We start from the raw sequence: 14202 nt of genomic DNA, 5'->3' as shown, positions 1-14202 counted from the left end.
ATTCATTTGTACACACATGGGTCTCACTAGCTTATTTGGAAAATAGGACCATACATAGAGGCCGATAGCCAGAAGATTATCCTTCTCCCTGCAACTATTACCCAAACATCTAAACATTTTAAATATGAAAAATCTCTCCTCCCAATGTCACATGTTTGTTTTGGATTTTGAGTCAAAAATTGATTATTGGACATAAAATTGTGTTTAATTTTGAGTCCAATAATAACGGCCCTGTTCGTTTTAGATTTTGACAACCGATCGTAAGTCCATAATCGATTATTGGACTCAAAATTAAATTAAACGTGATTTCGAGCCCAATAATCAGTTTTGGATTCACAATCTTTTATCAAAATAAAAAAAACGAACCGGTCCTAAGTTTTGGACTCAAAATCCGAAACAAACGGCCCGTCTGCTTCGGATTTTGAGAATTGGTTTTGGGCTCAGAATCCAAAGCGGCTAAATGCTTCTTTTGGATTTATTAGTGGAAAGGGGAAAATTCCAAATGAAACATTTTGCAATTTTTTATCCTTTTTAATAACAAACCAAACAGGCCCTGACATCCTATGGATTCAAAATAGGAACATCATGTAATATGATTATATGAAAGCCATTACAGTTGCACTGTTGTATTTTATATTCCCGGTGACATCTTTTTATATAAAGTACTATAGAATAATAAGTACTAGAAAATAAGTCTATCACCACTGTTTTTTTCTTTTTTTTTTGTGTGTGTAGAAAACACTCAGTTTCCCTTTGATCATGTATGAATAGATATTTCCTTTTGATTGTTTCTAACAAAACATGTTATCTATCTTTCGAGTAATCTAGACTGATAAATGGATGGATTTAACAGAGTTATTTGAAATTCTCTACAAATAAGGAAGTAGAAAGTCACATTTAATTGGCTTCAATGCTTGTGCCTCTCACAATGGTGAAGATTTGGCTTGAAAAGAAGTTCATATGTACTCAGCCAGGCTTGGATATAAGATAATGATGAGCAAAACTGAAACTATGTCCAACGGTTCAAACTGGGTGAATCATAAGGCCAGTATATCACCTTCAACTGGGTGAACAGTAACTTTTTGGTAAATGAATGCTTGGTTACACAAATGAAAATGAGTTGTTAAGAGTCCATGATGAAAGATCAATTCACAAACTATGTTGTACAAAAGGTTATTGATACAAGCGATGGCCAGAGTCGTATTAGTGTATTACATGCGACTGATGCGAGACATCCGAGATTTTTGGCTAGAAACATACTGTCATAATTTTAGTAGTATGAAATGTTAGAAGGATATGTGAATGTGTTTCCTTTTCTACTTCCCTTTTTCCTTTTCCCTGTTCCCATTCTCCTATGTTGTACATACATATAATATTGTAAAGCATTTGTACTTTGAACAAGAGTTTCTAAGAGTATACTCTCTTATATCTTATATCACATACTTTTATATTAAGTATTTGAAATAAGAGATTATCAATTACCAACATAGGAAAAATGTGACCGGGGTTCAATCCTATATCATTGTACGCAGGGACATCTTGTCCCTACTTCATGTTTCTGATTAATAAAGTTGTCAATTACCAAAAAAAAAAATGAAAAATACACGCCGTTCTTGGTCTGAGTATAGGCACAAGAAAGGATATAGTCCTCCTCATCCTTAAACTTGAACAAACAAACAACACGAGGCACACAGAAGCCAATTGATCAAAATTGTCCAATCATCCATTAATCACTTGTAACATAATAGCACAAATATATGACAAAAACTTCCTAAACAGGAAACAATAGCTTCCTCTGGCATTCAGTAACTAAACTCCCCTGCATCAGATAACTCCTTGCACTTCAATCCAATGATCTCTATTTGCATCACAGCTGTGGATTACTTGTGCTCCAAATAATTCAAACAGTGCTTAAAATACACAACCCATGTCGCCGAAATTGATGGGTCCCACTAACCCATTGATGCTTGTACACAAGCTCAAATGCAATGTGCCAGTCTCGCGCAACCCAGTATACGCTGCCAGAGATTTCATGACAATGGCAAGACAAGTATGGCAGTATGGATCAAAATGGAATGAAGGTTGACTTAAGAAGAATCCAATGTTTAGTACTTTCAATCTAAACAAAGCTCTTCACAATGAAAATTTAATTCGTTTTCAAACCTCTGCAATACAAACCGCTCCTCAGGCGCTATGATGTTAGTAACCGTGCATTTTTCGTCGGAGAATGGCTTCCTACCAGTACGCCCAGCCCGGTGGAGATAATTAATTGCATTTTTTGGAAGATGAAAGTTGTATATATGTGTAGTCTCTGGCAGGTCAACACCTCTGCCAGCTAAATCTGTCGCTACCAGTAGACAGCCTCCTTGTCTTACTTCCTGCATTAAAAAAAAAACATCAAATTCTTTGATCAAAAGCAGAATGTTGGTTATAAGAGCTGAATCTACTATTCCCAGGCCAAGAAGATTAGAAGAATCATAAACATAAACAGTAGCACTGAGAACAAAATTATCCATCATCGCTGCACCATAAACAGACATACTTGGAACTTAAAATCACAGAGAAAGGAGACCAATTTCCAAGGTTAGGATGTAAGGGTAAAAACATTGAGGAGAGAGGATCACTCCAAGGCTTGTTAGCCACCATAAAACAATGAAAAGATAAAAACCATAAAAGTTATCAAATGAAAAATTTCTTTGACCTTGACAATAGCATAAGGTCATCTTTGATTTGTTCACAGGGACAGAAGCAAAAAGAATGATTTCATCAGAAAATTGATGGCAGGTATGAGGTTAAATTGAAATTTTGCAAATCAGGTGTCAAATGTCAACAATCTTCATGAAGGCCTTGACAAAAGAGAAGTTACAATATTTCATAGGAAGTGTTAAGTGGAGAATTGCATTAAAGAGGAGTGCTGAAAGTTAATAGACTTTTGGGGCATGAGAAATTCTGTAGGCTGTTGTTGCACGGGTGCCTGTTGCCATGTGTATTGGAGCATAATAGAGTTGTAACTTGTTGATGAGCATGTTGGAAAGTGAGATGGTCATGGAAATGTGCCTTGACAAAGAATCCAACAGAAGCTACCTGCTTAGATGAGGAGAGGAATTTTAGTTTTTGAGTCATAGTCAAGTTCTAACTCCATTTTTTTAACACACAATAGATTGAACTACCAAAATGACATAATTTCAAGTGAAAACTTCAAGAATATCAAGGAAAAATCTAAAAAAAAAATTCTACATTCATTACTTTTTCTTAATAAAACCAATTCTCACGTATAAGCTCCCTTCTGTTTTTTATCAGCACTATCCTCCACCTAGATTTGGCTTTCTCAGAGACATACTCAGAGTACATGATTTACTTCTCATAATTTACCAAAGTCAATGATATCCATCGTATTCCAAGTTTCCAACAAGTATAATGAAATTTAATTCAAATCAGGGTTGCCTCCTAGGCTTTAGTATTTCTTTAATTGTAAACAGTGTGTATTGTGGTAGCCAGACTTGCAAGTTTCCTGTGAGAAAATTATGACATATAGAGTCCCAAGAATACAAAATATCAGTCATTAAGCTGAAGACTACTTACATATAATGAAGCAGCTCGGGCATTGAAATTCATTTCTTCCTCAAGAAGAAGGATCTCTGAACAATCACTAAATGAGCGTTCCAAGAATTCGATTACAGAGGTTGTTGGAGGAGGATTTCCAGCCTTTTTTGACTTTTCAGACTACATGAATTGAGGAATTAGTTAGTTGCAAGAAGAGACAAACATATGATGCTGGTATGAAATACTATGTTAAAGTGAAAAGAAAGAAATACTTGGAGGAGAGAACAACCAAGCTGTGCAGCTAGGGTTAGAGAAGAAGAATAAGAATGAAAAAAGAAGAACAAAGAGAGGAGAGAGAATTCGTAGGGTTTGAAGTGCAAGCCCCACGGCCCCAATAAATCTTATGGGTATGACACACATTTAATGAATAATTACAAAGCTTTCAACTAAGTACACACTATGATGGGTCCCACCCAACCTAATTCACTAATAACTTAAGAAACATACACAGAGAATGAACATATAAACTATTTAAATTCTTACCTCGAACAAATTTCATAGCTTATTTTCTCAAAAAGTGCATCAACAAACATAATCTATTTGGGATAAAGATCCTGCATATTTGTTTTGAGTACAAATTTGTGAAAATAGACAAGCAACAAACCTGCTCACTGACAAAAATTATGCCAGATTTAGGCGCATCAGTCTCTAATAACGATAGCAAAGTGTGCAGCCTTTCATGTTTACTACAAACCTGTAAGAAGCAATATAGTATTAGAATATCAAAGATCGCAATAAATTAAATGCAAAAAATTTTAGGAAGAAAAATTTTAGTCATTAGATTTTGAATGAACCGAAAAAAGTAGTTGAATATAACCAACAAAGTATCGGATAATACGAAAAAAGAAGAAACAACCTTGAAACAATATTTATCTAAGTGGTGGAAAAAATGTAGAAGTAGAGAGGGAAAAATTTATCATAGGTCAAATTTGTCTCACCGCGAATTTATGACATAGGCGTGATGGCATTGGTTCTATTGGATTCACATGGACATGAACCACATCATTCTGTCAAGAGAAAAGAAAATGAGTATGTGTGTGTGTGTGTCTATATATTTCATGCCTTTGTATAAACATTGATATTCAAGACACAATGAAATAAATTTGCACACCTTGGTCCACTTCTGCTGAACACATTCATGGAGAAAGTGGTTATGCTGTGGGATAGATGCACTCGCAAATACCGTTTGACGGGTTTTTATTGTTGAGTAAGATGTCAAAAGCTTTCGAAGAGAATAGACTTGCTTTGATGAATTGAACATGAAATCAACCTATCACACAAAACTTTGATTTTTCACATTGAATGAAAAAACGAACAGCGATCTTTGAGAATTCCTAAACTTGATACAAATAGGATAAATAATACCCAAGAATGAGTCTGATCATAGGGATGAAAGGTATAATAGGTGCACAATCATTAACTTTCCAACACGGTTCTCTTACAATTTATGTTGCAGGATGAGAAACAGTAAACCAAATACAACATGGTGTAATAGTCGAGTGTCGAGTGTCGGCACAGATATGGCGTGTCCGACACAGCAAACTTTAAAAATTCAGAAATGGGGACACGCTCGTACACACACACACATACAAAAGTACTGATTTCTAATAATCATAACTGGGAACAAAATAAGTGTGTCTGAGATTCATTTAGCAGAACAAAAACTTGTTGTTTGTTAGTAACTAATTAAAAAATAGTTAAAATAAGATTTAATAATAAACTATAAACTCATTAAAAGAAAGGAATAACTATAAACTCTTCCATAGTTTTATTGCATCACGTAGTCATCTATGTTAGAATTGAGATTGTAAGCCTATTTACCCAATAAGGGAATTTTGGGTACTTTGATCTTATGACAAGGAGAAGGTCGATCTTTTTCTAATCAACATTGTTAAAGTATAAAAGATAAATTAATGCCTTTCTCCAACAACTTAAGCTTATGGAGAAGTTGGTAAGTTAACATGGTATCAGAGCCAAAGGTCTCAAGTTCAAACCTCCCGGATACCAAAAATCCACATGCGATGGTCGGCCCCCAAGTGGGCCACACGTGTGGGGGAGTGTTAAAGTATAAAAGATAAATTAACGCCTTTCTCCAACAGCTTAAGCTTATGGAGAAGTTGGTAAGTTAACAAACATATTCCACCTTCTTCCTCTTTCCTTTCCGCTTTTCTTTCTCTTTCCTCTTTCCTCTTTCCTTATGAAACTAATATGGTATCAAACCATCTGATCCATTGATTGGTGCTCGGTATTTTCTCCCCGTCCTTTTCTATTATTCACCTTCACATCTGTCCTTTTTTTTTTTTGGTGCTAAAATCCCAGTTCACTAATCCCGTTCCACAGTGGGTTTCCTATTGTGTTGTGCAGCCCGCCATGGGATACATGTTCTGTGACATATGTGAGCCTCCCGTATGAGAGTACGTAAAAGATATGGTAAGATGTGGTGCAGCGTGAATGTGAAGTGCTGCCATGGAAAGATTAGTAACAGGGGTTGTACAGGATTATTAGAAAGTCAGTTTTGGTGTAGTGTATGAGTCTGTAGTGGTTCTGAGATGGACACGCATTTTAAAACTTGAACATGAAGTGCCTTTAGTCCCCTGCTGGGTAAGTTTTTCATCTCCTCTTATGTTTTGCAACCATATAGACATGATAACCTCAATAGGAAGATCAATTGGAAGAGTAATTAAAATAGCTGCCCAAGTCATGGGATATAGAGTTAGTTCGATTGTGAAAGACACTTCCCCTTGACGGGCGCCCCATCTCCTTGGGTCCCTCAAGCTCAACTTTGATGGATCCAATTTTGGAAATCCTGGTTTTGCTTGGGTCCATCAAGCTCAACTTTGATGGATCCAATTTTGGAAATCCTGGTCTTACTGGTATTGGTGGGCTTGTGCTCAATCATAACAGTGATGTTGGGTGGGTGTACACGGGGGATTGAGGATTCAACCCCCAAAAAAAAGAAAACTTTTGTGGCACAGCGTCCAATTGATGGCTCCTTCCGTGTTCGAACCCTTAAATTGCTGAGGATGACTCTTCATGTCATCCAGTGGATGAAAGCTAGGAAGGACTCATTAATGCTATTAAAGAAATTTTGGACTTCCTCGAGACCAATTATATTTCTACATACATTCTGATCTACCGACTCAGAGGCGGATGAGCTTGAACAAAATAGTTTCTGAGATTCCCGAACTGTTAGATATGTATATCCCCTTGAGGATGAGGGCTGAGTTGTTGCGGTCAGCCTTTGGGTCCTTCCCAACCACTACAATCATGAGACCCCACATTTTTAATTAACCTACATCATTCGATCAAAAACTCATACTGCTACCAACAGTCCCCCTGATAAGACTTTCTAGTTATAACAATCGACCATAATTTCCATTCTTTTGGGAAATACTACTGTAACAACAGTTAAAGAAAAATCACATAAAGCTCATGCTTAATGGTTAGTAATGCCTTATGTATTTGATCGTAAAAAACGAATTCAAACTTTTGTATCTGTTTCATTATAAATATTTAACAACAGTATGGTTCTATTGACTCATTTACAGGCAGAGGATTTGACATTGGAGATCTTCACATTATTTCAATTATGTAGTGGAACAAGAGAGAGTACATTCAGATTCAAGAAAGTGGCAATTATTTTTCTTCCCTTATAAACTTGCACGTAGTAAGCTGAATAGGGAAAAAGAAGATGTCTCTCACCTCATCAATTACAAGAACTCGCACTGCGTCAAGCTTAAAAATCTGTTTCTCAAGCATCTGGCACAAGCTACCTATAGTTGCAACCACTATTTCAGGGGGCTCTGCCTGAGAGAATGATGTTTGCTTAGTACAAATCACAAAAGTCTGCATGAAATGCAATGACAATGCAATAACATGTGTAGTCATGGGCTCATGGTATGACCAAGGTTTTAAATTTCAGTTTCGGTTTTAAGTTTGAACGACCAAAGACTGACTTCCAACAATTAAGAATCCAGCAAAACAAGCGGTTGTATTTGGATTTTAAAAGTCGTAGGAAGTTACTAATAGTGAAGAATGAAGATAAACTTCTACAAAACTGCTCGTGAGAGAAGATGCACGGAAAGAAGCACATAAAACTGAATCTCTAAACCAAAATAAGCACTCTATATGCAAATATGCCAGTTAAGAAGTGAATGAGTGGACAGTAATAATGTGAAACATCAGCAAGAGATGAAATACAATTTTAGAATGTCATAAAAAAAATCACTTTAGCACGGGAGAGTGTCTACTGATGCATACTGTGAACTGGTTAAAACTTAAAAGAAGTGATCAGAGTGTTAGGCCGTGGATACAAAGCAAGGACTTCAAAGCAAAATGGATTGAAGCTATCCTGAATGGACAATAACATGGTTATGAACACATTTTGAAATTTATCCTGTCACCCGATAAACCAGGTTTAGTCCCATCCACTCTGGATATGTTTCAGATCAATGACCTTGAAGGATGAGGGGGCTACGGTTTTTTTCAGATGCTTGTTCATTAAAAAAAAAAACAGGTTTTCTTCTCTTCTTCGATGTCAAAGCAGAAGTGAGAAGAAACAGAAGTAAAGACACAAAGAGGACAGTATCACAATCAAGGTTAGAAAGGGTTACATATCAGCTAATCAAAGACTATCTTGAAGTGGACTTTTTAGAAACTTAACCTAATCATACATAATGAATACTCGAATGGCACAACAGAGGATGTATAACGAACATGAAACACACTATCAGTACAACAATTAATCCAAGTGTAAGCCTTTTTTTAGCATCATTAGAAATAATAATTAGGCACCTTTAGCCAACTTTTGTGTCTTTTCAACATCCCTCCATCTAAAAGCGCCATGACTGTACAGGTCTTCTCCAAAGAATGTTCCAAAGGCCTTGCAGCCAAAAAGCGAGCAACTTTTGTCACCTTGCCGCAGTTCCAATAAAGACCAAGAATAAAAAATAAGCAAGATAAATGTAGCACTAATATCATAATGAAAAGTATCATTGTCTTACTTGCATGCCGAGTTCCCTAGAAGGAACCACTATGAGTGCCTGTACCGCAGATCTTTGAGCATCTATGACTGAGAATATCAACAGCAAGTATGCCAGTGTCTTCCCTGAACCAGTCTAGAAGGTCAAATAAATAAATTAAAAAAATTAGAAGTTTGAAACTCCCACCGATAGAATATATATTGCTGTAATATTTAATGCCGGAATTCTATCCCATATACATTTCTATCACCCCGTCCCACTTCTTCTATGACTAAAAAATATCAATAACAAGTATGCCAGTGTCTTCCCTAAACAGCTACATAAATACAAGAAAATAGTTACAATGTTATAAAATAGATTATATAACAATACAATCGTATGAATTATACTATTTATATAATTTCCTTTTCCCTATCACGAAGAAATCAAAAATTATGAAAGGGAATGTTCAGAAGGAAACGAAAAGGGGTTTTTTTTCCATCAAACCAGGTTGATCGGTCATTTAGATGATTTCCACGGATATCTTGGTGCTTACGACCATCAATTGAGTTTCTGTTGCCCAAGGCTTTCAGTCGACATCGATCGCGACTCTCTCTCTCTCTCTCTCTCTCTCTCTCTCTCTCTCTCTCTCTCTCTCTCTCTCTCACACACACACACACACACACACACACACACACACACACACACACACACAAACACCTTCCTCTGCAGTGAATTTCTCGCGCAGCCAGAAAACCACCATTTGTTGCCTCTTCACGTGGTCTCACGCGGCCATCCGTCAGCTCCATTCTGAAACCAGAAAAGCACAATCAAAGAGAGTGAAATCTCTCTAGCCACCACCTTCCCCTGCAATGAATGACTTGCGCGGCCAGAAAAACAACGTATGTTGCCTCTTTGCATGGTCTCGCGCCAGAGCGCCACCATACCCCAGCTCCATTTCTAAAACCAGAAAAGCCCAACCAAACCAAGACTGAAATATCTCTTAGAAAAACTAAAAAGAAACAACCATTCCTGGTTAATGTCTGTTTTGTGCAGAAAATCAGCTTACATCTAGCTGTTAGCTTGAAGCAGCCAACGGAAGAACCTGTTTTGTGCCTAGAACGTTGAAGAATTCAACTAGTCACGCTCTCAGCTGCCTATCTAGAAACCCCTTATGTTAGATTAAGAATGATGCTGAAATAACTCCCTCATCATTGATTTCTTTGAGTTAAGAATGATGCTGAAATAGCTCCCTCATCATTGCTTTCTTTGAGTTAAAGTATTAAAGATTAAATAAAGCACTTAAAATAACCTGAGCATGAAGTATGCAGTCTCGTCCAGATAGTAGAATCGGTAAGGATTTCCTTTGTACATCGGTGGCTGCAACAAATCCAACCTCTTCAGTCCTGCAATATAAGAAAACAAATTCAGTGATCTTTGCATCCAAGATACAAACTTACCTAAGGGGCTGTTTGGCTGCCAAAAATCTAGAAGAAACATAGGGAGATGGATCGCTTTTGGAATGCCATTCCATGTTTGGTTGGCTTTTAAGGGTAGAAATGCCAATTAACCCCCAATATGTTTGAGACATAATGGTTAGTTGATTACTTTTTTGCCCATGTGGCGCCCATGTGGCACTCATGCCCCCCTTCTCAAATTCTACCAAAAAGGGAGAATTTGTGTAGCAGCATAGTGGAAAAGGTCTTGTCTTTTCTCTCTTTATCTCTCTTCCCTATCTCTCTTCACACGCTATATTGATAATGACACCCCTACTTTTTCCACTACTCTCCAAGAGGACAGCCGCGCAACCAAACACCACTTGCCACTATTCCACTGTTCTCAGAGTGGTAATTCTAGACAAATACTCTCCGAGCCACCCCTGAGCAACCAAACATACCCCAAGTGTAATTTTAATTACCCATTGACCAAAAGGCTAGTTTGCCTAACACACTATGAGCCACGAACTTTACCCGATGGGTAAATTAAAATTAATGAAAATAGATAAATATGAATTGAAAGCTTACCCTATTGGGATACCATCCCTGAACCCTTCAGTTTCTGGGGACATTATCCACTTGCTAAATGCACTTGATTATTGTGATAGGACATCTTAACATGGACAGGTGGTATATTGGGATATTAGCGAGTACCGCCTTAATCAATATTATTCTTCCCGCAAGAGAGACTAAATTTCGCTTCCAAGTCGATAATCTTCGTTCCATACTCTCGACTATGGGATCCCAAGCTCTTTTCTTCGGTCTTCCCTCTCCCAACGAAAGACCCATGTAAGAAGAAGGAAATGATTTCACTAAGCACCCAAGCAGACCGGCAAGCCTATCTCTTTCTTCATCCTCCAGGAGAATACCCATAAGCTTGGATGTCCGAAAATTGGTCCTTTGACATGCGACTACTTCATAGCATTTGATCACAGCTTTGAGCTTTAATACCCTGTCTTCATTGGCATAGCTAAAAATTGAAGTATCATATACGAATTGAAGTTGGAGGTTAGACACTTGCAATCCCTGAGCACCAATGGAAAACTCTTGAGTAAGCCCACACATTCTACCCTTATCTAGCATCCTGCTGAGAGTCTGCGCTGATGACGGATAGGAAGGGGAGAGGGGGTCACCTAGGCTAAGCCCACGAGAAGATTTGAAGAATCCCTTAGGCGTGCCATTAACCATAATGGAGAACCAAGCAGAGGAGATACATCTCATCATCCAAGACCACCACATGGTCCACATTGTCCCAAACCCCATCCTCCCTAGCAAATAGTCCAGTACGCCTCATTCGACTCAACCGTATGCTTTTTCTATGCCCAATTTGTACGTCACTCCCCTCCTACCTGTCTAGGCATACAAGTCAATCACCTCATTGGCTATCAAAGCACTGTCAAGGATTTGACACCCCCGCAAAAAAGCAGATTGATTGTTGGAGATTACATTATGCATAAGAGTTGGAGTGGTGTGTCATCAGTAAGCTCTTTCTACATATATGCACGCACATAAGTAGGCATTCATACAACACTTCCTAATATCTCAGGGATTGGTGGTTTAGGGTTCACAAGGGTTTCATTGTTTTACTCTTTTGAGCTGGAATAACTCTAACATTGGTATGCATGTCGAAATCAAGCCGTTTTGGTTCAGGGTTTATGGTATTTTTTAATGATAATGAAATTTTATTAATAGAAGGGACGAAGCCCGATGACTTATGCCATCAAGAACATAACAGCTAAGCTAGAAAAAGAAATGGGAAAAAATAGAACTAGTCTAAAGCATCAAGAATAATCAAAAGGCAATCCAACTGCAGAAACCTCGTTGACTCATGTGCCCTGATCCATCAACTGGATCGACTCCCAATCCTCTCCCTTGAACGTGCAAGAAAATCAGCCTCTGAATTAGTTGATTGCCAAACATGATTGAGTACAACATGATGACTCTCGAAAATAAACTGAATCTCCTCGATGGCATCCGCAAATCTTCACAAGTGTCTATCGTCCTATCTCAGTTAACTAATCACATTGAGAGTCCTCCTTTATGATCATCTGATCTAGCTATAAGATATCCAATATCCTGACTCCATGAAGAATCGCTTGTACTTCCACTTTGTTTGTACCTTTTATTCCAACTGGGCCCAAAAAAAACCAAATCAGGGTTTAGGGTAAGTTTCATATCAGGTTGCTTGAAAAATAAGTTGTTTGGGCTGAACTAATTCTTCAGACAAATTCTTAATCCATGTGTTAAAGTGGATAAAGCGGAGACTTCAACGTCAGTCTTTAAGATTATCAAAAGTTCAAACTCTACAATTAACTTTGGGTGCAACTAATCAACTTACAATTTGTTCACAGTTTCCATTACATCAGGAACCACTCAAAATCTATTCACCACCCTAAGCAACCCATCTGATAAAACCAACTTCAACAAAGCCAGTCATATGGAAACTAACAGGGATTGAGATTAAGGCATGTGACCTATAAGGCATGTGTGATTCTTAATCCACCAAGGCTTTCCAATATAAATGGCAAAAAGAAGAAAACTTCTGAAATATTTTCCAAAGCCCATTAACCAAAACATAAATAAAGGGAAATGATATCGTCACAACCATGTTTCAATAATTGCACAAACTCAGCCTGTCTTTTCTTTTTTAATTGGCTTGTGAGAGACTTTTTGAAACTGTGACAGTTCTTTAAATAATAAAAGACAAGATGGGTTAGTTCAATAATCAAAACATGGTTGTGCTGGTATCATTTCCTATAAAGAAGATCTCAAAAATCTCCAGAAGATAAAATACCCACGAAATTCCAAATATCCACTCCAACAAAACTGCCCTCTATGAACCCAATTCTCAAAAGAAAACACATAGTGATGAACTAGCACAAACTCAGCTTGTCTTTTCTTTTTAATTGGATCATGAGATTTTTTTGTGTGGAACTGGGACAGTTCTTTAAATAATAAAAGACAAGATGAGTTAGTGCAATTATCAAAACATGGTTGTGCTGATATCACTTCCCATAAAGAAACTCTCAAAAATCTCTCAAACCCATCATCCAGAACAGAAAAATACCCACTAAATTCCAAATACCCACAACAAAACTGTCCTCTATGAACCCAATTCTCAAATCAGTGCAAGCAAAAAGGGGGAGAAAAGGAATGAAAAGAAAACACATACTGATGGACTTGCCTTTGTATAATATGCTGGGGAACACGCCCTTCGCAGATTTCTCTGAGCGTTACAGCTCTCTCTGCAATCTTGGCCGCCTGGATACTGCAAGAGGTGCTAAGATGGATTTTTGAAGGCCTGAAACTAGGGTAGAGAAATGGGTTTGCACGGGAAATTGGGTTTGAATGTTGAAGGCTATGGTGTTTTGATGGAGAGAGAGAAAAAAGTCGATGGGTTATCTGGGTAGAAACCCATGTTTGAGAAGTAAGCTGTGTAATAGAGAAACACACCATCGAGAGAGAGAGAGTAGAAGGTTTCCAACCGTTGCAGTTGAATTTCCAAGTAGCTTCTACAAAAAATCGGGAAGAGATGGGCAGAAGAGATTGCCCCCTCAAATGTTCTATTTTATCGTGGAGGTTGGCGTTTTAACATGGGCCCCGGCAGTGACAAATCGACCCCATATATGTTAAATCGACCCCCATGTAGGGCAGTGCTTAGAGCGAGGAGATAGAGAGAGATGGGGTCGATTTATCAGTGCCCTTAAGCCGGCGGAAATAATAATCATGCCGTCCTGGTTTTTGTTTTTTTGGCAAAAGAAGTCCTCTACTTTGCTTTATTTGCAAAAAGAGTTTCTAAATAGAGAAAGGGAGATGATTATTTCGCCCACATGTAGGATAGTACGCCCCCTTTTAAGGCAGACTTTAACGCTTTTTGTGGGGATATTTTTGGGCCCCTGTAGGATAATGCGCCCCCCTTTTAACATGAATCGTGGCAGACTTTTAACACTTTTTTACATTAAATCACGTTGAAAGGGGGATGTATCATCCTAAGGGGGCGAATATCATCTCCTCTCCCTCTTTATTACAAAGGGTTTTTTTTTGCAAAAGAAGTCTCGAACTTTGCTCTATTTGTAAAAAACAGCCTTCTATAATTAAAACATGGTTGTGCTGATATCACTATCCTATTTCTATGGACATTT

At 37.8% G+C, this 14202-nt stretch overlaps 1 protein-coding gene across 4 annotated transcripts; it reads right to left on the bottom strand.

The window, feature by feature from the left end:
• Positions 1 to 1619: 1619 nt before the first annotated feature.
• Positions 1620 to 13784, bottom strand: LOC143881470 (P-loop containing nucleoside triphosphate hydrolases superfamily protein). 4 transcript variants are annotated; one of them, XM_077384550.1, is made up of 10 exons: positions 13233 to 13779; positions 9877 to 9970; positions 8607 to 8720; positions 8398 to 8517; positions 7306 to 7410; positions 4715 to 4873; positions 4542 to 4610; positions 4208 to 4297; positions 3583 to 3723; positions 1620 to 2378 (listed from the first exon to the last, which is right to left on the bottom strand). In XM_077384550.1, exons 1-10 carry the CDS (start codon positions 13514 to 13516, stop codon positions 2115 to 2117), a joined length of 1440 nt encoding a protein of 479 aa, XP_077240665.1. In that variant the 5' UTR covers positions 13517 to 13779; the 3' UTR covers positions 1620 to 2114. The 4 variants fall into 4 exon arrangements, with proteins under 4 accessions (XP_077240665.1, XP_077240666.1, XP_077240668.1 ...); XM_077384551.1 differs by having other exon boundaries at positions 13245 to 13778; XM_077384553.1 differs by lacking the exon at positions 13233 to 13779 and adding an exon at positions 10589 to 10664.
• Positions 13785 to 14202: the final 418 nt, after the last annotated feature.

Source organism: Tasmannia lanceolata, unplaced genomic scaffold (genome assembly GCF_043159265.1).
Source record: "Tasmannia lanceolata isolate RefF3 unplaced genomic scaffold, GAP_Taslan_0.1 ptg000007l, whole genome shotgun sequence".
Taxonomy (NCBI): domain Eukaryota; kingdom Viridiplantae; phylum Streptophyta; class Magnoliopsida; order Canellales; family Winteraceae; genus Tasmannia; species Tasmannia lanceolata.
This window is presented reverse-complemented; position numbering and strand designations above follow the sequence as displayed.